Source organism: Aptenodytes patagonicus, chromosome 8, assembly GCF_965638725.1.
Source record: "Aptenodytes patagonicus chromosome 8, bAptPat1.pri.cur, whole genome shotgun sequence".
In the NCBI taxonomy this organism is placed as follows: domain Eukaryota; kingdom Metazoa; phylum Chordata; class Aves; order Sphenisciformes; family Spheniscidae; genus Aptenodytes; species Aptenodytes patagonicus.
The window spans coordinates 5,331,429-5,354,543 of NC_134956.1; the positions used below are offsets into that span (position 1 = coordinate 5,331,429).

The 23,115-nt window shown below is 54.4% G+C and overlaps 1 protein-coding gene across 2 annotated transcripts; it reads right to left on the minus strand.

The window, feature by feature from the left end:
- Positions 1-461: 461 nt before the first annotated feature.
- On the minus strand, positions 462-22,161 carry TRAIP (TRAF interacting protein). Of its 2 annotated transcripts, XM_076346071.1 has the most exons (15): positions 22,014-22,161; positions 20,547-20,604; positions 19,207-19,290; positions 15,023-15,062; positions 12,221-12,348; positions 8,605-8,699; positions 7,898-8,011; positions 6,864-6,951; positions 4,987-5,076; positions 4,669-4,757; positions 3,762-3,917; positions 3,513-3,561; positions 2,846-2,971; positions 2,249-2,299; positions 462-850 (listed from the first exon to the last, which is right to left on the minus strand). In XM_076346071.1, the coding sequence occupies exons 1-15, from the start codon at positions 22,109-22,111 to the stop codon at positions 719-721; spliced, it is 1,398 nt and encodes a 465-aa protein (XP_076202186.1). In that variant the 5' UTR covers positions 22,112-22,161; the 3' UTR covers positions 462-718. The 2 variants fall into 2 exon arrangements, with proteins under 2 accessions (XP_076202186.1, XP_076202187.1); XM_076346072.1 differs by lacking the exons at positions 19,207-19,290; positions 20,547-20,604; positions 22,014-22,161 and adding an exon at positions 18,674-18,723.
- Between the last annotated feature and the right edge of the window lie 954 nt (positions 22,162-23,115).

The following is a 23,115-nucleotide window of genomic DNA, read 5'->3' on the forward strand; positions in this document are numbered from 1 at the left end:
ACCCTCCTCCCCAGGTCAGCAACTTCAGCACCAGGTCTGCAAAAAAATGCGGTGGACTTCATGGCCCAAACCAGGGCAAGGCAGACCATCCCCCAGGCTTGCCTGCGGGTCTCCCCAGCCCACACAGGCCTGCGGCAGATGGAAGGTGTTTAATTTGATGATGAATATACAGCCACCCTGCAGCAACGCAGGCCAGCACTGCTCTGCCCTCTGCACACTTCTTCCTCCAGCAACCTTTCTTGGAACTGCTTACACCAGGCATAGAGCTGGTCCAGGTCCCTTCTCCCTGCTCCCGCTCCAGACTGACATCCCAGATACCCTTCCTGCATCTCTAGCTTGGGACTGCATCCAAGAAGTGCAGTTCTACCTGGTGTCAGAGAGCCCAACAGCAGCAGCAACTGCAGAGCTCTGAGCAGGCCAGAAGACGAAAAAAAAACCTGTTTATCCTGCATGAAAATAAGAGGAAGGAGGGCTAAAATGAGGGGGGGGGGTAAATCAGTCCAAGCGTTAGCCAGAGGCTTGGTCTCCTGTCAGCTTGCTGCAAGGCCAGAATTCTCCCCAGGGCAGCTCATCTCACCCACAACGCAGCATCGGTGCTTTGCAAATAGTAGCCCCCCCGCACAGCAGTGGTTGCACGTTGCTTCGTGCCAGGCTCTGGGCGAGTGCGCTCTGCCCTGCGGCCGCCCCGTCCAGCCGCTCCCCGGGAAGGCGGGGGCTCTCACTGCAGGAAACTGTCCAGTCTGGCTTGGCTGCTGCTGGAGGAAGACGTGGAGGGAGCTGCAGACGCAGGCCTGGAGACATTCTTCTTCTTGCTCCTCACTGCTAACGGACGGATTTCTGCCAGGTTTGTCTGGAGGTAAAACTGTCAAGGAAAGCACAGACCAAGGTCCTGGGGACACAAGTGATTCAATACCTGCAGCAGACTAGCCTGAACCACAGGCCTGGGACCTAGCCATACACCTGCACCCAAAAAAACCAACCTCCCCGCAGGACAGGCTGGGCTTTGCTCCCTACTCACAGCAGCAGAGCTCGGGCATGCTCCTGTCCCATGAGTCAAGGAACGCTTCCCACTTCTATGCTACCCCCTTGCACAAAAACCAGCGTTTAAGTGTATCCATCAGAGCTTCAAGACCTGCCCTGCACGTCAGAGCCAGGACACTGCGCAGGGAAAGGCACAGCAGCCAGAGCCCGCAGCATCCCAAAGCGGAGCAATCCCAAGAGAAGAGCCCTTAGAGCAGCAAGTCCTCTTTAACTCACATGCCGTTCAGACACACACAGAAGTGGCAAAAACTAAACCTGCGGCACTGAAAGGCAGGCGTAGGCCGTGCTAGCAGAACTGCAGGGTTACACAAACCAGCACACCTGCAGCACTCAGGCCTAGAGAAATGAGCTGCTCCTCCATCAGCCGTGTGCGAGGGGCAGCACTGGGATGGCTGCCCACCTCCTCCATTCACCTCAGGCTGGCAGCATGGGCACATCTGGCCCCAGAGATCCGGCTCAAGCATCTCCCTGCCATTGGGTACCTCCGCCCCTCCACAGTGAGGCCACAGGAGCAGCAGCCCAAGGCTTCCCAACAGGTCACATCTTCCAGCTCATCACTTCTTCTCTGTAGAAAGTCAAGAGGCTGAAGCAAAGCCCAAAAACACCCTCAAAACCAGCACCAGGAGCTAGAGCGGTGCCAGAGCCGTAGGTACACCACAAACCCCTCTGACAGTACTGCCTGGGGAAGGCAGGGGAGGGGCAGCCTCCGCTGGGGACAGTACACTGCTCCTGCCTGAGGAGCGGGAGTCCGAGCAGCTCCCCACCGGCTGGGTGAGCTCAGCCCAGCTGCTCCTCACCTGCTGCAGGGCTGCCCACCAGGACAGGCACAGCAGAGCTGCAGTATCCTGCAGGAACAAAGGCTTTGGCTGCACAGGCTGGCAGGCATGCGGCCAGGAAGAGGCTGCGCTACGCTGCTGCTCAGAGATCCCAAGGGCATAGGTAGTCCCTGTAAATTGTACTCATTTCTAGTTGATGTGCTTCTCTGAATGAGCCACCGCTGATAATGCTCTCAGCAAGTTCAAGTCCTTGATGCCTTTGCTGAGCTGAGAGTCAGACAGAGAGAAATCTGACGGTTCCTTGAGTATCCCAGCCCATTTTTGGTTGACTGGGGGACAGGACTCCCCAAGAGGGCTGAGACCGAAGAGGAGGAACAGAGATGAGGTCCCCACAGCATCACTACTGCCATGTGAGCTGCAGGAAAGGATACAGGCTGTATGAACTTTGTTCTGCCTCCCAAGCCATCGTACCCCATCCTCACCTAGGAGAGAGAAAGAAACGAGCCTGGAGCAGCAGCACAGAGCCTTGGCTACCTCTCCTCGTGTTGGTTATGGGGAAGGGGGAGCCTTGCAGGCCACGGGTTCTGGGGAGGGGTTACAAGCACCTGGAAACACTCAGTACTTATGCTAAGCCCTCACCTCTGGAAAAAGACAGACCCAAGGGTATTAGTAAAGTTTGGGTATCTTGGGCACTTTCTGAAGCAAGCTGAGCCTTCCAAGCAGCAGCAAGGCTTAGGATTTTGTCACTGGGACTGAGGAATACAAGGAAAACACCCCAAGCTCCAAGGAGGGGGAGGAATGGGACATGGAGGGCCATTTAGTCTGCTGCCAGGAAGGGAACGAGCATCTGTCGACCCTGGAGCTCTGCAAGACTGGGAAGTAGCCAGGTTGTGCTCCAAGATTTATTTTCTACACGCTGTATGTGACAAGGTAAAAGCCTGATTGGCTTCCTCCTGTAGGGTCACTTCAGGACAGAGGCGTGCAGTGCCAGCCCTTGACAAGCTCACCAACTGGACAGTCATACTTACAGTGCCCATGTTCTTGTGGGGACCCAGCAAGCTACCCGAAGATGGCTTCTTGGAGAGAACAGAGTTCCTGATGAATGCTGGCAAAAGTCCTTTGAGAGCATCATCCTCCAGATCATCCGCCCAGTTCTGTCCCACAAAATAATAAGAAAAGCCCTCTAACCAGCATGATCTGCTGAATTTAGTCCACATACAGGGAGCACTAATAATGCGGACAGCTATTTAGGGTAATAGTTACTGCTGTACCACGTGTCAGGCCAAAGAACAGCAGCTTCAAACCTCCCACCAGGGCTCATGTGGAGCAGCGCCTGGGAGGCAGGACATTGCACCCAGCAAGCCCTGGGGAACAGCCGCCTCAGCTGGCCCCACAGCCCTTGTGGGTCAGCCCCACGTTGTGTTTGCCAAGCACATCTGAGGCAGGATAATCGGCAAGAAGCACGTGGGTCCCCACCCTCCCTCTCCCGCCCAATTCCAGGAGGCCTGAGGCAGCAATACGGTGTTTCTAGGAGACCGTCGAGCAAAGCGCTTTGAAGCATATACTGTGGTTCTATAGATGGGCCAGTCTACAGTCACAGCGTCTCCCACATGGAGAAAACGGGTCCTTTATCCCAAGCTTATTAAGAGCAGAATCAAAGAGGTGATACAGAAAAACCAAGATTAGTCCTTTTACCTCCACTGTTTCCTTCAGAACTTTCTTCGCCAGATTTACCACAGGAGGCCTGTAAGAAGCCCAAGGAGCAAATCAGCAGAGATTTATTGTTCAAGTGGAGCTGGCAAGGACAGACAAGGCCAAGCAAATGATGATGAAACTTGCAGCACGATATCAGGCAGCTGGGGAGCTATCTGATCTCACACAGCAACTTCCAAAGAAGCAAGACTTTGATCTCCCTTAGAAGCAGAAAGAGGAGGGAAAACTCACGGCTTTTTATCCAGCTTCTGCCTTTTTGCAGGGCTGAAGAGAGGTCTGCAGGGCTGATGTTCAGGGGTGTCCACATCAAAAGTAGCATCTAGATTGATCTCATCGCTGTGGGCCGGGCGGTGGAGCTTCGGTTGCCGCAGTTCCACAGGAGCAGGGCTGCAAAGCCATGCAAAGCGTCAGCCATCAGGAGGCCACCGCCTGCCACCCAGCAGACGAGAGGAAGACAGAGCTGCAAGCTACACTATTGAGTTGCAAGACAGCGGCAGGGCCAGGATCAGAGCCCCACTCTGCTTACAAGTAACAGAAAGGACAATCCGAATCCCAGAGTTTATAGTCAATGCCCCGCAAAAACCTCGAACGGCCTGTGCTATAACAGCAGCACCCTGAGCCCAGGGAAACACGCTGGCACGCTGTTGCTCTGTGTACACAACTCAGCTTGCTGTACTGGGGTAATAGCACAGGCTCCTCAAAAGAAAGGGCTTGATAAAAATGCAAAAAAATGCCATTTTTCAGGCTAGGTTCCTCTGCCTGGCAAAGATCTCTGGTCCCCACATGCCAGGGCACGCTCACTGGAAGGCCAACTCTGAGGCAACCAGAAGAGCAGCTTTAGGGATATCTCCCTGGCAGGACATAGTGGCAAAGAGTTTGTCAAAACCTAGACCGTTCTTCCATCTCATCCTGACCCAAACCCTGCAAAACACACTTTTTCCAGGTAAGTCAAACACCATCTTGTCAGCAACAAGAAAAAAAACAACCACAATAGGATACAAGGAGCAAGACGACCACGCTACTGCGATGCCTGCCAGACTAGCACATCTCTGCCTCCCCAGCTAGTTAAAATGTCAACTCTTACTTTGGACCTGCCATCTCCATCCTTGGTCTGTATCGGAGGATGCACTTCACTAACCTTTCAAAGACTAGTCGACTGAGTGTCTCTCTGGTTACAGATGGCACTTTCAGAGTATCCTGAAGGATGTCTATCTTCTTCTTCAAACTCTAGAGGGAGGAGGAAAAGCAGACAGCAAAATAAGGAAAGATTTAGTAGCAGACACTTTGCCCCTTTTCCATAAATCAGCACCAGGCAGAGCTCAGAGGCAGGGCACGTAAGAGGTAAGGTGGGCTGGGTAACCTCGTCACTGAGCAAAAACCAGCATAACTCCTGGCTTTGCAGCTGCAGGCCATGGCCAGCTGCCAGTTACTGCAGACTGAGGAATGCTATTCTCACCAAGATCTCCTTGTCTGCATTCTTCAGATCCTTCTGGGTGCTTTTTAACTCCTCCTTTGTCTTCTCCAACTCTGAAACCGTTTTCTGCAGCTGCAGAACAAACATCCCCAAAGCAGAGTGGTGGTTATAACACATAGGTAAGGGAGAGCGTGGACCCCCCGTGAGAACAGTATGCTCTGCGGCACGTGCTACTTTCCCCTGTTTCAGGGCTAGATTTTCCTGTGGCAGTCTGACCAATCTCTCCTGTATCAGAGCAATCCAATGCCTGCCCGTTTCCTCAAGCTGCCTGCAGAGGGATCTCCAGGGCTGCTTGCCCAACACAAACCTTCCTATAGCATTTCCCAAGCATTTATGCGTGCCTGATGGTGACAGCTTTTCCCTGCTCTAACACTTGGTGGCTGCATTCTGAATTCCTGCAGGACTTTGGACACACTAGAGCACAGGAATTACAAACCACAGGCCGGAGGATGGTTGTGCATCAGCAGTACTGGCACATGGACAAGCCTGATTCAACAGGGAAGCATGCCAGGAGCAGGGGTCGAGAAGTGGACTGCTACCACATCAGAGACTTTTGTGGGTTCAGGAGTCTGGGCCAGCCCGCAAAGTGTTGGTACAGTCAGCTCTCCGTCAGCCGAGCCCTGAGCGCACTGACTCGCTTCCTCCTGACCCAAGCTGGTGACTGCAGCTTGGCACTGACTCAGCCAGAAGCAGGCCGATTCCAGCAGCAGCACCTTGTGTAGGGGGTTAACTCACTTGGGGAGCAGCACAGCAATCCGAGAATCATAGAATCATTGAGGTTGGAAAAGACCTCTAAGATCATCGAGTCCAACCATCAACCCAACACCACCACGCCCACTAAACCATGTCCCTAAGCGCCGCATCTACACGTCTTTTAAATACCTCCAGGGATGGGGACTCCACCACTTCCCTGGGCAGCCTGGTCCAATGTTTAACCACTCTTTCAGCAAAGAAATTTTTCCTCATGTCCAACCTCCTTCTCCATTTGAGGGGACCACAACATCTATGGACAGGTAACAAAAATAGGCCAAGTTCACCCGCAGTGTCTCACTTTGTGAGCTTGGACATGGACATGCCCCAGGGAACACCTGTGTCTTGGAGAGCAAGGCTACACGCACACACTTTTCATGGGGACTTGCTACCAAAACCGACAGAAAGCAATTCCCGACCTGAGCCAACAGAGCCCAGCCAGGCCTGGAGCAGGGGGAGCACAGCAATAGAGGCATGTCAGCAGCTCCAAGCTCTGCGCCAGGTCAGGACCAGCCCAGGCAGACTGTGCAGAGCCCCACCTGCATGTCCTCACCACACCTCGGGGACCTCTCCTGCCTGGGCCCAGCATCACACGGGAGCCCTGGCCCGGTTCAGTCGGCTGGAGGCACAAGGCTGGGTGTGACTGTGGCTGTGCTAAGCCCTGCTCAACCGGTGCTGGCTCCAAACCCCTTCCCACCTTTCCTAGGGGCCCGATTCTGCAGCAGGAGTGGCTGGGCAGCTGAGCTAGCTCACGCTTGGCAGTGTGGCAGGATGAAGGCAGTGCTGCTTCCAGAGCCCAGTGGAAGCAGCGGAGCACCTGCGTGCTGCTGCCTTCCCGTCCAGGCTCCCTGCCAAACTCTGGCTGGCTCTGCACATGCTGCCCCACCAGCGTCTCCAGAGACTGCACTCCTGACAACAGCCCACGAGCTGCTCACTCACCACAGCATCACACCCTGACCCAGAAACCCCAGCCTGACACTTCCACACCACCCGTACCACTCAAGTAGTGCTCAGTGCAGGAGGGGGCCACTGCAGAGGGCTTGGGCCACAGTTATTGGCAGGGATCTACAGACCAGATATCACCCTGGCAACTCACACTCTCCCTTTACCTTGCTATTGACAGAAAACAGCTCCTTCTTCAGCTTCTCTGCCATCTCACTAGAGATCTTCCGAGCCTCCTTCAAGTTTTCATATTCCCTGCAAAGAGACCGGGAGAGTCATGCTGTTTACAATAGGATTTAGCTAGAACTTCTCAGAGGCAACCCAAGACCCTTAATTTGAAGCTCTGCAACTGCAGAGCCGCCAGAGAAAACGCAGGAGACACAAAGCCCTTTAGGGAACGGAGCTGAATGTACTAACACTGACCAACAGTGTGTCAAACATACCGCTACGCCATGCGGGAGAAAAAACGCTGCACAGGATACCATGTCTGAGAGCAGGGCATGAACAGAATTCACCAGCAAAATGGAAACCGGATCCAGAGACATTTCAGTTGCCAGCGGAAAAGACAGACAGACAACAAGAGCAGCCTCCATGCTGGCAGCAAATAGGGGACTTTGCTTTAAGTGACTTTTCAGAGACTTCACACTATTGGCCATGCACATTCATTCCCAATTACACTACAGGGACACTTGCCTCATTACAGCTTTGTATCAAAGCTGCAATTATTCAGCTGCCATCAGAAAGCACCCAAAGAAGCTGTGGTTTTGCCCAGCAGGACCAGATGGATTTCCAGGTAAGGGAGGGCAGCGCTGCAGATTCGCCTTGGCAGAGCGCGCTCGAGGCCACAGCTGCACAGTGCAATGCAGCAGAGGGTACAACCCGGAGCCCCTCATCCGCTCATTTCCCCCCCGGGCGTGAGAGGGGAACAGAGAGAATAATAATCATCACCTCGTAGGTGCACTGACAACTCTGGAGACAGTTCCCATGGTGACACGCATGTCACTACAGTGACAACAGGAACAGTTCAGTGTGACAGGCTCCAATCTAGGTCCCCAGGATCTGTCAGTCAAAACCCAGTGGAGGCCCAAACAGGCGTCGAGAGCCCCGCAGAGCCTGTGTGCCTGCCAGTACTCAGCAGGGAGTTCTCTCTGGGCACACCCAGGACAGCACGAGCCGGCTGTGCCGAAGCCACAGCACCTACTTTTTCAGCGAGACACAGTAGATTGCAAGCTGTTCCACCGCTGACTGCCCGACTCCCATTTCTCTGATCATCTCCTCCACTTCGGGGCGCTGGCTCTGAAGCAACAGCTCAATCCTGCACAAAAAAAAAAAGTACCCTCAGCTCATGAGTCACAAACAGAGCTGGGAAAGAGGCTGGAGCCCTGCTTCCCCCCCAAGGAAGCTCCTGCTGCAGGCACTCTGGATGTCACGGCGGGGAAGAGACAACTGCCCCACCACAAGCAGGGCTTTTTGCTAGGGAAGAATAGTACTACATGGACAGACTAGAGAGGGGGCAGCTGTACACACATACTGCACACGGGGCCGGCGGCCCAGCTCTTGGGCCCTGTAGCCCTGTGGCTGACTGTTCCTGGGCTGGGATTCTGCCCCAGCATCCTCTGATAACAAGAACGGTATGTAGCCACGCTCGAAGCATTAGAGATGAGGCCAGTCTGTACACAGTACCGTGCCTTGCTGCTGTTTAGGGAGAGCAGCTGTCTGGAAACATAGCAGGGGCAAGAGCACGGACAGGCCTGCTAATGCAGCAGTTTCCAACCTTACGGGGTAAGACCACCCAGCATGTGGAGGCGGACGTTGCAGCAGGCACAGCAGGACCCCTCTCTCCCTCTCTGAGAAGGGGAGAGGCATGCAGCCCAGCCTGCAAGGCCCAGGGAGGGCCCGGGATCTCACCGCTCCATGGTTCTCAGCTTGTTTCGCAGACGACGGGCCTCCTCCTTTGAACTTCTGTTATCCTCCTGCTGCTGCTCCAGGAATTTCATCTGCTTCTGCAGAGAAGCAAGCGCACACAGACTGTCAGGAAGGCTTCAGGGATTGTTAGAGAAACATTCTGGCTTATGCGCACTGCGGGCAGCTGGGAGCATACATTGGCTCTTAATGCTATCACTACCTCAGCAGCCCAGGATTACAGCGAGTTTAGCTCCCTCCCTGCTGCACCTCTAGCTCTGCTCCTTGCAAGTGCAGCAGGGTCTCAGTGCTAATCGCAAGACAAGTCTGGCACTGAAACTGCATCTTAGCCTCCTTTCTGCTGGGAGCGTTTGTGGGGTTATGCAGTACCCTGTCCACAGCGACAATTTGTTTTTCAAAAGCAAGGGAGTCCACAGCAAGCAAACCTTGCTATTACTTTTTCCTCCATGCACAGCTGATCCCTTTGCTTTAGCCTCCCAACTCTCCTTGCCATTAGCTGCTTAAAACGTAAATAGGAATGCTGAGTGGGTCTCTTCTGGGAGACCTCAGCCAAACCAGACACCCACCCGGGCACTTCTCTCACCTGCATGGAGAGGCTGCAAGCCTATTGCAGCCATCACCCTTCCAGTCTCTCCAGTAGTAGGCAGCAGCAACAGAGAACCTCAGCTGAGCTGAAAAAGCACAGATCTGCAGTGTGGCAGAGGGCAGGGGAAAGCTGGCCTGAATTAGCACTGTTCCAATGTGTCTGTGCTGTCTAGGTTTGTGTGTGCCTGGGCACCTCACACAGCAGCTTGAAAAGGCTCTGGGCCTGGTTTCAGCAGTGCTGACTCCAGGGAGAGGCCTGGCCAAAGACCATCGCCTCGTAAAGCTCCCTTCCACGCAGAAGTTAAAGGATTTTATCCGCTTCCTCCCACAGAAACCAAACAGCTGTAAAACTGCTGGGACTTTGTAGAGGGACAGTGTTGCAGGCTCACGTGCTGCTCTTGCTTAAGCAGAGCCCAGCTTTGGCTCTTCCTAACCAGAGCTCTCTACACTTCAGATTCCCAAAGCAGTGTTTTGTGCCAGGTCGGAGCAGAGTCCCTAGACTCAGACAGCCTGAAACGGCAGCAAACTGTCATGCAAAGGTTCAGCAGCGGCTGACAGTGCTAGCAGAAGACAAGGAATGGCTCGCAGCCTGTGGGCTTGACCTGCGTCACAGCTAGTTAAGGCTGTACTTTCACTGCAGAAGTTTAGTGCTTTAATCTTTAATGATGCAGTGTGAGACAGTGCTTGGAGTTCAGCTGGGAAACCCCGTACACCACAGAAAAGACACCTCTGGGTCCCTAATCCCTCTGCCCTGCCCAGCTTTCATTAAAAGGACTTAAACATACACAGAGGGTTTTGCAACAGGCAAGATAACCAGAAAGCCTCCTCCTGAGGTGCCAGGCAGGAAAGCCAAGCACAGAGATGTTGAGTTGAGCAGCAAGCACCAGCTTCCGCTGTCACAATTGTTTCTGCAGGATTAGGGAGCATCAGAAGTATCCTGCCCCTGGTACAGCCAGGATCCCAGGAGCACCTCTGGCATGGCACAGACCCAGGCTGCCTTTACACCCAAGCAGATTGGATATAATCCCATGGTCAGGCAAAAAAAAGTTGTGCTGGCTCACAGCAAGGCCTGTCTGGCATTAATTCCTTACTATTTCTCTCCTTCCACCCTGTGACACCACCACATTGCCAGTGTCAGGCAGACCTCCCGGACTGGTTCCTCCCAGGAAGAGCCCAGCTGCAGGCAGCATACAGCAAGACGACCCCGCAACCCATCTACAAGCTCTCCCTGGGTCGCTTGGCCTTGCAGGTCAAGGAACATGATGCCGTTTAGGCTATTGGGTCAGACCCGTAGTCCAAGGGGCAGAAATCTTGGGAAGTGCAGTTGACCCCTACCCTGCCTTTCAGCCGGCAGCTAACAACCTCACCTGCCTGAACCCCATCTTCTGGGTCCTGCACTGGGGTCACAACAACCCCATGCAGCGCTACAGGCTTGGGGAAGAGGGGCTGGAAAGCTGCCTGTCGGAAAAGGACCTGGGGGTGTTGGTCGACAGCCGGCTGAACATGAGCCGGCAGTGTGCCCAGGCGGCCAAGAAGGCCAATGGCATCCTGGCCTGTATCAGAAATAGTGTGGCCAGTAGGAGTAGGGAAGTGATCGTGCCCCTGTACTCGGCCCTGGTGAGGCCGCACCTCGAATACTGTGTTCAGTTTTGGGCCCCTCACTACAAGAAGGACGTCGAGGTGCTGGAGCGTGTCCAGAGAAGGGCAACGAGGCTGGTGAGGGGTCTGGAGAACAAGTCTGATGAGGAGCGGCTGAGGGAACTGGGGTTGTTTAGCCTGGAGAAAAGGAGGCTGAGGGGAGACCTCGTCGCTCTCCACAACTCCCTGAAAGGAGGTTGTAGTGAGGTGGGGGTCGGTCTCTTCTCCCAAGTAACAAGCGATAGGACGAGAGGAAATGGCCTCAAGTTGCGCCAGGGGAGGTTTAGATTGGACGTGAGGAAAAATGTCTTTACTGAAAGAGTGGTGAAACATTGGAACAGGCTGCCCAGGGAAGTGGTTGAGTCACCATCCCTGGAAATATTTAAAAGACGTGTAGATGAGGCACTTAGGGACATGGTTTAGTGGGCATGGTGGTGTTGGGTTGATGGTTGGACTCGATGATATTAGAGGTCTTTTCCAACCTAAATGATTCTATGATTCTTGCGACCGGCACGTCATCTTCACACAGTGGAGACTGCCCAGCCCAGCCCACCACCAAGGCAAAGTCGCTCTACTCACTACAAGACATCCCAACAAAGCAGCTCCTGCTCCTACCCTCTTCCACTTGCTGTTTACGCACAGTACATGACTACACACTGAGTCACTGCACGCTGAAACACAACAGGAATATTTGATCCCTGGACTTCACACATTACTAACCTAACCGAAGGAAAGCCCTGGCAACAGAAGAGAGACAGGAGAGTTAGCTGGATCAAATCCCACTCAGCTGAAGCTTGCAACTCCCCCTCCATATATTTCAGTTTGATTTTTCCTCCAGTCAAACTAAGAAACTAATTTTCCTTGAATCCCACCTGGCCTAAACCCATTTCAGAAGAACATTCTTCCGCAGGGAGCCAGTGTTTCAGCAATGGGGCGCTGGGGCCAGTTCTCACTCTCAGTTCATGCTGCTACCTTTACGATCAGCACTGCCGCTTCATTAGTAAGGCTCAGCCAGCATCCCCCAGGCTGGGCTGTCATCTCTCCCCGACGCCAGCCACCCCTGCCTTGAGCTTGCAGCCACTTGTACACAAGCCACAGGCCTGGCTTTTATGCCTCTGAATCACCCCCAGGTGGGGCGCACTTAGGACCTCCAGACCAGCGACACCACTTGTTTTCGATTAATAAACCCAACATGAAAACCCGGCTACACTGCCCTGCTGTCATTCAGAGACCAAGGAGATGGGAGTCTCGAAGCACCAGATCCAAAGTCCCACCAGCACAATCTCTTTATTAGCAGGGCCTGCAGTGATCTTCAACAAAACTAACACCGACTGTGCAATGGTTAGTGCTGAAGTCCTGCCACGGATAGGAAAGGTACCTTGAGAGAGGAGCACAGCATCTCTGTCTCTCCCAGCACCTTCTGGAGCGACTCTATTGTGGCATTGCGCACATCCAGAGTGTCCCTCAGCCCATCCACAACGGCCTGGCATTCCCGCTTTTCTTTCTCTGGAAAAGAAAAAAGAAAAAGGTCATGGCCCAATAACCCAGACTCCAGCTGCCCCACAGCAGCTGGAGCACAACAAACAGACACTGCTTGCAGTCTTGAACTCCAGGCTGCTAGGAGCTGGCCGTTCCTGTAGAGAGCCATTTCTCTAAGCGCTGTCTGCACCAGGGTCTGTACTAAGCAATTGCTTCTCCCAGTGCCAGCAGGCTTCCAGATTTTCTTTACTGAAGATAACAAGCTCCCTTTAATAGCTTCCCAGTGCCAGCCCTGCTAGCATTTAGCTGATGCACCTTAACCCTTGCATGCTCTCGCAGCCACGCTTGCACAGGGAAAACTGTTCTTGAGTTACACCGAGCTGCCACAGAGCTGGAGAGCCGAGCCCCCAGCCCGTCGTCTCCACATGGAGCCTTACGTGCAGGGAAGCCCTTCGGGTGCCATCGGGCGGCTGCGTGCAGTGATGCCCCACGCTGCTGCATCACCATGCTGCTGCAACTACCCTCACCATGGCACCTACATCAAAGGGCAAGAAGCAGTAAAGCAGAGCTCTGCTGGGCGCTGGGGACTTTGCAGGACATGTGACAGCTTAAGTAGAGTCCCCAGAGCCCCCACTTTTTGCAGGTCACAACCTTTGAGTCCTGCTGTCCCTCCCCACACAGGCAATCCAGGAACAAAGCACATGCCTCTGACCACCAGAGAGAAGGTGGTGGAAAACAACACCAGATTTCAATTTGTTTTGTCGAGACAAGGGAAGAACGGCTCACAAAGCAAGACCCATCATCAGGAGCTGACAGACCTAAGCAGGGAACAGCCAGCATCACTGGAAAGCTCAAAGCAGTTGGGCAATGAGGGAAAGCAGCAACCCCTCTGTCTAACCCTGCTGAGAGCAGGGTAAAAAGTCTTCAGCTCAGCATCTTCTGTCTTTGCTAAAATCATCCATGGCTCCAGCTTGACAATAGTGGAGAGCAAATCAGTGCCTTTCCAAAAAGCTGTTTCTCTTTGCAAGCAGTCCAGTTCCAAACTGTGCCACCACCGTCCCATGGAAGCATGACCTACAGCGCAGCTTCACTGCTCGATCAGACAGTAAAAGAGCCACGTGGGACTGGGGAAGAAGAGAGGAACATATCCCAGCAAAAGCACACAGGTGGCTAGGGAAAACACAGATTTCTTTCTTAGCAAAGCATTTTTTCCTCCATTGATCTGAATAACCCTTCCTCACCAGAGGCAGCACAGCCTCGAGACACTCCCCTGCATTTGCAGGGACTCCACATCCACCAAAAGAGTTAGGGCTTCCCCCTCCTCCGTTCCCAGCTGCCCAGAGGCAGATGGCAGGAGTCAAACCTCCCCGTGCTGCAGGAATGAGTTTTCAGTTCATTCAGGGTACCTCCCACAGCGCCTGCTGGGTCTGCTCGGAGCTCTGCACCTCTAGAACCATTTGCAAGCTGATCAGAGACTGGCAATTACACAGCTCCTCTACAGCACACGGCACAGAGCACATCTTTAAGTGACGAATTTATACGCAAGAACCACCAGAGAGCAGAGTGCCCACAGCAAAGGAGGCAGGAGGTGGGAAGGAGCTTCTCATTTCCAATACAAAAAGAGAATGGGACAGGGAATGTCAAATCCGACCTTTACTCACCAGAAGTCGAGAAGATGAGCAGGCCTTCGAGCAGTTTTTCTTGGATAACATCCTAGCAAGAATCCCAGCCACCTTCCCCAGAAGATCTGGCTCTCTACCAAGTCACTAAACTCAACCAAGCTGGCAAGAGAACAAGCCCCAGAATAGAGACATGCAGACCATCCAATTCTGCTCTCAGGCTAAGGACTGAATCCTCAATCTACTGGCTATTCAGGTCTGTCTCGTGCACGCAGGGAAGGCAGAGGAAAGACAACTCGGGGCGTGGGTGAGCCCCCAGCATTCTTTAAAGATTTTTTTTTTCCCCCTTCTGCTAGCGTGTCTTTGGATTTCTGTCACTCAGACTGACATTTTCCTTTCGCTGCTCATGACTCATGTTCTGATGACAGGCTGCCTACAGACGATGCTTAAAACCCATCGACAAGTCTCCAGGGCTTTTGCTTTTCCTGCCTCCCTCAAACATCCTCTAAAATTAAAGATGGGAAAATGGAAGCACACACACTGAACTCCGTCTGCTCTTCGCGCGACACATGTGGCACTGCAACAGCCAAACAAATCCAAAGCCTTCCCACTGCTGCTTGGGGACCACTTTTACCCCCTCATCTGTTAGAAGGAACAAGCCTTTGCCGTATGCAGCTGTGAGTTTCCCAGTGAGCAAACGAAGGGTTTTGCTTGCAGCAAGCCTGCTCCAGATATAGCTGTGCTGCACTTTTGTAACTTGTGATCAGGAAGAGGAGAAAAAAAATTGCATATGTGTCTCTAAACTTGCAGAGAGCTCCCCAGTTACAGCGGAGCTGGGCCAGGCTGTGGACTCGGGCTCTGTCATACAACCTCTGTACAGCTTTAGGTGGTCTCGCCTCAGAAAAAGCTCTGAAGAAGCTGCTCCAGCAAAACAGTCTGCAGCCTGCACCATGCCCTCAGCTTCAGAGAGGGGTGGGCTCTGCACAGGGGTTCCTCAGGCCTGGGCAAGCCACCTAGCACAGGCAGAGCCCAGGACCTGCTGATCGTGGGCTACCGATCCCCCGCCAGCAGCTGGAACTCACCTTTCATGGAGAGCTGAGCCTTCACCTTGTCCAGTTCATTCTGAAACACAAAACACAGAAAACCCGATTAGGAAACGCCCTGCAGAGGAGCTTTCGCCAGATCTTAAAAGGACCCGAGAGGTTTCTCAGCAGGACATTTGCACTGGCCAGATGCTAAGAAGAGAGCACACTAACAGCAAGCACCAAGTTACAAGCAAGTACTATCACAGGGAACACAAAGAGCACCTCCAACTGGCATTCTTCAGGGGGAAAAGAGAAGATCCCAGTTTCGTCTTAGCCTTGTCAACCTTGTGTTTCTCACACTGTCAGTCATCCTGTTTTAGCTGAATAATTTTGGAAGGCTCTCAGGGAAACACAGGAAATCAGACAGGAACAATTTTTATAACGTTTTACCTAAACAAGGCAATAAGGCAGGGATGTTGCCAGACTAACTGGGTTGAGAGTTGCTTTGAACTGAAGTGAACTTTAATTGGGTGCAGGTGGGAGACAGGAGGGCACATCCAAATGTCTGGAAAGGTAACCAAGCATACAATCGAAAGGCACCAGCTAGCATTCTGACGGACGCTGAAGTCACTGCAGTTTCGGGATGCTGATATGAGCTAACAGCTCAGTCGAACGGCCATAAACAGATCACCGATAAACCAATCCATACCAAACTGAGCGCACGTAACGTCTCCTGGATGCCACAAGGGTCTGGGGAAGGTCAAATGTTTCTAGCACCTTCATTAAGGATCAGAAAGAGGCAGCAAATGCCCCATAGTTTAAATTATAGATAATGAAGTGATATGGCTTATGAACACTGGCAAATAGCTGAAGGAAGTACAGAGGTTACAAAGAAGGGCAATACATAAATATATGTGTGTATATATATAAAAAAATAGAGAGAGAAATATATACAGGAAAGAGTCAACAGAAGATGACTTAAAAAGCTGTGTTAGAGAACTGCAGAGGAAAGCACATAAGTCAGGCAGGAACTGCAGTGGAATAAAACCACAATAAAATGCCAACACAGTACTGAAGCAGAGCACACAAATCTGTGCAACCCGGAACGCTACATGCAAATCTGAGCTGAGAATAGCAGCACCAGTGACCACGGATCTGACGGGACCAGAGCGAAGCTCTCCTAGTGACAATAAAGGCAGGAAAGAGAATATGGGATGTAAAGCTCAGTAAGCAGAAGGGACTAAACGCAAAGCCTAGCAGAGCTGACTTGGATTTGCCCCCGGGGGGGACAACAGCTGGAGGGCTGACATGGAATTAACTCTGCTGCAGGAACTATTCTGGAGTAGCTTCCTCAGAGTCCTATTCAGGAACGATTAGTGAGCTCACAAGATGTGCTAATTAGCATGACAGCAAAGAAATCCTGGACTGTACTGCAGGCAGCTATGTAACATTACCTCATTCATCAACTTAATCTGAAATCCCTCATCCTCCACCGCTGCTCCTAAAGGCTGCTCCCAGTTTTCACTCCTCTGATAGAAGCTCTCCTCTCTCTGCCAGCCTGAGTTGCAGGACCACATCTTCCCAAGATCAAATGAGTATATCCTGACCACAGACAGACAGCTGTCCTCCCAGGTTTCTACCCTCCCCAGCGGGTTTACAGGCAGGAATCCTCCTCCTCCTCCTCCTGCCTCCTTTTCACCAAGCTGAAGAAGCCAAAGTCTCCGAGTCTCCTTTGGAAGAAGGGCTCTCGGCTCCCCAGATCGCTAGCAACTGGAAGTGTCAGGTTCCAGACGGCCTCACCAAGGCGTTACACCCCAAAACTCACACTTTTCCTGCTCTGGGAACAGCCGCATGGAGACTGTTCTGATCGCTGAGGACCATCTTTAAAAGCAATGCAGGATAAACCCAGGCTCAGCACCCAGAAACACTTGGACACGTCGCAACGTTCAGCCTGTGGTCTGCAGCTACTCCGGGGAACCAAGTTCCCGCCGGTGTTTCAGTTGGAACTGATGCCCAGTGGTAGGAAGCAAAGCAGCCCCGGCACTCCTTTGACCGTAAACATTTCGGAGCAGAAGCAAGAGCGAGGAGTAGCACCAAAGACAGTTATTATCCAAAAGATAATTTGGATAATTCTGCAACAACAGGAAGAGGTTTCCGATTATGAAGGAGCTCTTCTGACCACTTATAACTGGGTGCATAAGACTGGTTCTCAGAAGAGCATACCAAGCTTGCCTCCCCAAGATGACAAGCAGACCACAGCTACGCACTCTGCTTTCTAGCACACTGAAGCACATTCCCTTGCCCCAGTCCAACCTCTTCATGGCAGGAGGCCAAATGCTCGTTTCAGGACATCTGCGGGCTGCACAGCTCCAGCTCCAGTCGATTATGGAGCCGAGTACCACTCTGTGCTCAGGCTCTTGGAGGGACAGGCAGCGGTTGGCAACAAACCCTGGATCTGGGGGCTTTTTCAGGTGAAATCACTTCTGGCTGAGGAAGTCACCAATCCTTTTTGCAAACAGAACTCCAGTCTAAATGGACATTAAATCCCACCCACGATGGTCGCCCATGTTCTTAAGGTGCTCCATGTCCTCCAGAAACAAGGCAGCGCACAACATGGAACTGGTGACAAACCAGCATCAGCCCAGCAGCAACCTGAATCAGTGCACGGGGCAGTATATATATATGTATGGGTCTATAAATACCCATACAAACTAACGCTAATCTACACAGAAAATATCTGTTTCTTTCCCATTAGATAGTGACCTCAGCATTCTCATTAGGAAAGCTGCACACTCAGGGCTAGATGTTGCTCTGACGGCCACGCAACAAACTTTGTAGGAGCATGACAAGTTACCATCAACCTTGCTGCGCCCGAGCAAAGTTACCATCAACCTTGCTGCGCAGGAGCGGCTCCACAGTCCTGTCCTTGAGCAAGGGAGAAGTTCTTCAGCACAGCCTGCCTGGAGGGGAAGGCTGGGGGAACCCATCTTAGATCCTGGGGCGGAGGTGAGAGGGAACAGAAAGCTTTTCTAGGGCAATTTTCTCCAGTCAAGCCATTTCTGAGTCACTCATCTATTTACACTGGCGAGAACAGATCTGAATATGTACTAAAGACAATGTTTATCCGCTCCGAGCCATTGCTTTGCTTCTAGGGCACACAGCTTCAAGTGCCCAGAGATGCTTTTGCATTTCCTCAGCACACGTACTTTGGCCTTCAGTTTCTTCATTAGGAGTCTTCGAGAACGACATTATAGTCTGGCTGGCTTTATTTTAAAAACATACGATATACATATAGCATTGTCATGGCAACTGCTAATTATGGTAATTGCTGCACATGCTGATTCTAAACACAAGAGGGTACAAGCGTCCCATTATACCAAGGTCAACCGATTTTTTTTTTTCTTTTTTGGAAGAGGTAACTCCAAGACATAAGGAGCCATGCTTCATCCACACGAAACAAAGGAGGAGAACACAGAACAGCCGCTCTGCGTTCATCCCTTCTCACCCCCAGCTCTCCGCACCTAAGGGTGGCACTTGGAGAACATCACCCAGCACCCCAGTTCCAGCCAGGTTCCCCCCCCACAAGGACCCAGCCCCAGCACTGTCCACCACTGCCGGTGCAGTTTCAGGCAGTCCCCTTCCTAATTTATCTTGGGGAACCAAGGTTTTATCACCACCCTGCCCCGCAGTCCGTGCAAACAAACCTACCTGCAGAGAGGTGAGGAGGTGGCACTTCCTCTAACAGCCCCTTCTTTCCAGAGGGGTTAGCAGGGCTCGCACGCAGCTGAGCCACAGGCACCGGCAGCAGTTCATTGCATTTGGGATTTCCCTTCTCCTGCCTTTTGGAAAAGCTCTGTAGCCCCATGCCCGAGGCTTTGAGACCCAAGGGAGAAGCAGCAGTTGGATGTTTATTTGATGCTGCTTCAGGAGGTTTGCAGGTAAGGCAAGAACCAGAAGGAAGACCAGTGAGGTATAGGAGGCTTCTTGAGACACCACATGAGATTTGGTCAGGGGGAACTCTAAACCACCACATGGAGCCTTCCTTACAACAGAGCTGAGATGGGCGAGGACCAAGAGGGAGAACAGAGACAGGCAGGAGTCACTGATGTGCCTCAGGTCTGAAACACGAGCACAGCAAGCACCAGCTCAGGAAGTGGCTGTTGGCAGAGGACCAGCAGCCCAGGCCGCACTTCCAAGATGCTGAAGCATCACACAACGGAAGAACCACCCAGCCAAATTACCTGCAACGTCTCTGCATCCGGTGCTGTCTGCTCCTCCAGGGCAACATCAAAAAACAGCTTATTGATGATGTGTCTTTTGCTGACCTAAACACAGGCGACAGAAGAGGTTGATGGGCACAGGTGCGGAAACACAACGGATATGAAAGACAGATGGAGGGGGAGAAGGTACCATCTTGTCACAAGGCCACGAAAGGCAAGTCAGATCACGTGCTCGACACCATTAGCAACGATACTCTGCTTTGGCTCATCAGCACAGCATCAGACCCCCCCCCCAGCTCAGTTTTGGGAGCGCGACTCCAGCCAAGCTCCCGAGCCGCAGCAGAAAGATTCAGGCATTTCTGAATCAAGCGCAGTCTGTTCTCTGGCAGCTAAGGCCCAGGCAGCTGACGCTGAGCTAACGTGGTGCCAAATCCTAAGACAGAAGTACGTGCTGCTTTCTGCAGGCAGAAGGTGCTGTAATTGAATTTGATAGCTCTCCACACCTCCCCCATGCAGTTACAGCTTTGTGTTTTAAGTATTATATACAGTCATGACACCAGCTAATTGCATAGTTACTGCTACATAAGATGTTATTTCGCGATAACTCCATGGTAACCCGGAGATGTAAGAGGCAGTGAAGAACAGAGGGAATCAACAAGTCAGGGAAGGAATAAGGGCCAAGACCTTGAGAGGAAGAAAGAAGCACGAACACAGGACAAGCCCAAGCTGCAGCTGGCTAAAAGCCTACATCCGAGTGTGAGGCAACATCTCCTGCAGCCACTACACGCCAAGACCTACTGGTGGCATCAAGGCTGGTGACACAAGGGACTTCAAAGAAGTTCAGGTCCTGATTAAGCCACTGGATCCCCAAGCCTCGGCTTCCCATCTCAGAAGCAGAGCACATCCTTCCTTCCCTCCCTCGCCTTTGTTTTTCTCAACGAAGGGCCGAGTGCTGCAAAGCAAGGACTCAATTATAACGACCACGTGCAGCAGAGTGGACTGCTTGCCTGATGGCGAGCAGCAGGGTACTCTAGAAATGCAACTCTGATGTCCTGATCAACCCCTTCCAGCCCTTTCTATCGTTATGCCAATACTTACTCGGCCTAAATAAGAGCCATCAAAACCCAGAGACCCTTCCTAGAGAAGCCACAATACGGGCAGCAGCAGGGCACCCTCGGACCACCCCTTCTGATCAGAAGGGTGGCTGAGGGGAGTTCACCCTCTAAGCCTTTGGGGAGAGAAAGCTCTCTCCACTTCACACCATGAACTTTTTCCTTGCGTCACCACAGGCCCAGACCACGGCTCCTCAGTGCCGTTTAGCAGAGCATCGTGCCACAGAAATACAGAGGTGATGGTTTTACCTGGATTCTGCACTGCGGGCAAGTCCGGCTCGGTGCTGTGTCAAACCACTGGATGAGACTGAGAAAGGAAAAGGAAACACACGGTAAATCCTTAAAATCCAGGAGCGCTGCTCCCAGGGGCCACCCCCCAGCTGACCAGGAGACAGAAGGATGCGACTCCTTTTTACAAACTAAAAACAGAAACGCAAACATTTGGTCCAGATGTGCAGCTAATGGGAACGCCGTGTTCCAGCAGGCCCGCTCTACCTTCGCCTCCGAGACAATTCCCAGCTGAATTTAGCGTGCAAGCTTATCTTTACCAGGGCAGAGTTTTTACAGAGCTCAGATCTCCCTGGGAGAGAGTCTTTGAACAACCGTAGCTTCGCAGGAGCGAACGGATCCACACGCAGAGTGGCATAAGAGCTGCTATATCAGGATACGACAGCTGAGAGATCCCCAGTTTGGGCAGCTCCGAAGGGTGCCACTGACACCGAACACGCCTCTGCGGAGCGAGGGAGACTGGGCCCGTCTCTGCTCCAAGATGATGCATGCAAACCTGTCGGGCTCCCCAGGAGAGCTGCATTTTGCAATTTTGCAACCAAGCCATCGCGTCACACTCGGAACGGTTTATTTTTGGAGCAGGGTAACAATCTGGAGCTGGCAGGTTACCTTTGGAAGCTCTCCCTCCTCCGTTTGTTAGAGGAGAGCGAGCCCGGGCTGTGCCGCTGGTGAAGAAGTGACCATCGCACCTGCGAGCAACGGTCCCTCTCCAAGTTAGTTAGCCAGAAAAGTAAACGCCCGCTCCCTCCCCACACACAGAGTTTATTTCCTCAACACAGAATTTATTTCCTCAGAAGAACCATTTCCTTCCAAGACAAACACTCGCAAAGCGGTTCCAGCGAAAGCATGAAATCGCCTGGGAGGCTTCGCTCATCATCTAACGCCGCTCCCTCCAGATAAACACCCTGTGTAGGAGCAATCCGCTGGCACCGGCCCTCCTGGAGAAGGGAGGCCGCGGGCAGAGGAGCGACAGCACAGCCGAGGCTCCTGCGGCACCTCCGTGAGCCCCTCTGAACCCCTGCGAAGCGGAACCGCCGCCGCTGCGGCTCCCAAAGCGGCCAGGGCCTCCGGACGAGGCAGCGCCCTCAGCAACCGAGCCCGAGCGGGGGAGAAGGGGGCCGCAGCAGGTCCCAGAAGCGCAGCGAACACCCAAAGCCCCCCCCCTCAGAGGGGAGCAGCTTGCGGGGAGCGGCCCGAGCGGGGGCTCCGGGGGAAGGGGCTGCCGGGCGGGACGGCTGCGGGCGCCGGCCACGGGCTCGCCCCGGCTGGGGGAACCCGCAGCCCTACGGGGCTGACACCCCACGCCGGCAAGCGGCTGCCGGACCCGACGGGAGCACCCACCGACCCACCCACCCGCCCGCCCCGCTCCGCTCCGCTCCGCTCCCCCCCCCGAACGGCCCCGGCCCCGCGGCGGGGCGGGGCGCTCACCAGGCGCGGTGGAAGGTGTGCCCGCAGGGCACGGCCGCCACGTCCCGCTCGTTGTCGAAGAAGTCGGAGCAGATGGTGCAGTGGGCCCGGATGGGCATGGCGGGGCTCGGCGGCCGGGCCGGGCCGGGGCGCGGCCCCGGTACCGGAGCAGCCGCGCGGCGCCGTGCGATTCAAATCCGGCCGCGCGCCCGCCGCTTCCGGCCCGGCCCGGAAGTGACCTCGCGGGGCGAGCGCAGGCCCCGCGCCCCCCGCTCCGGGGCCAAGGCCGGGGGAGGAGCCTGAGGGGGGGCGTGTCCCGGGGCGGGGCCGCCCCCCCCCCCCTCCAGGTCTCCCCGCCCGCCGCGCCCGTGTACCCTGAAGCCTAACGATGGCAGCTGGGCCGCGAAGCTCCTTCCGTGGCGGGGGCGGGGGGGGGTGTGGGTGGCCGGGACAAGCTACCACGCGGCCCCGCTGCCCTCACTGCCTGGGCGGCAACGTCGCCTCCAGCCCGCCCGGGCCGCCCCGCCTCACTCAGCCCTGGCGGGAGCCGTGCCGTGCGCTGCCGGCACGCGAGGCGGATACCGGCACCCCGGGCCCCACAGAGAGTCGGGGCAGGCGGCGCTGGTGCTGTCTCAGTTTGTCCTCAGCGGGGTCTTTATTTGCCAGAGATACAGCGGGGGGGGGCGCGGGGGGGGGCGCGGGCACGCGGGGCGCCGGCGGCAGCCGCAGGCAGAGCCGGCCCTGCAGGCATGCAGCTGCGAGGGAGGGAAGCGGGGACCGGGGAGGGGGGCGGGGGGGGGGGCCATTCGGGATCCTCCGGACACGCCGCGTGGGGGGCCGTGTGGCTGCCCCCGGGCTGGGGGGGCCCGGTGCTTCCTCGCCCCCTGCAACGCGCCCCCCACGGGGCCCCGGGACGGAGAGGGGGTGCCAGGTGCTCTGCCCGCTGGGGCCCCCCCCCTCCGTCCCGCGCGGCCCCACCTGCGGTCCCGCACATGCACGCGTGTCCCGGGGGGCCCCGCGCGATGCCCCCCCCAGCCCTGCGGGGCGTGCGGCGGGGGGGGGGGGGGGGGGGGGGGGGGCTGCCCCGTATCTCTGGGCATCCCCGGGGGGGACGGCGGCGGGG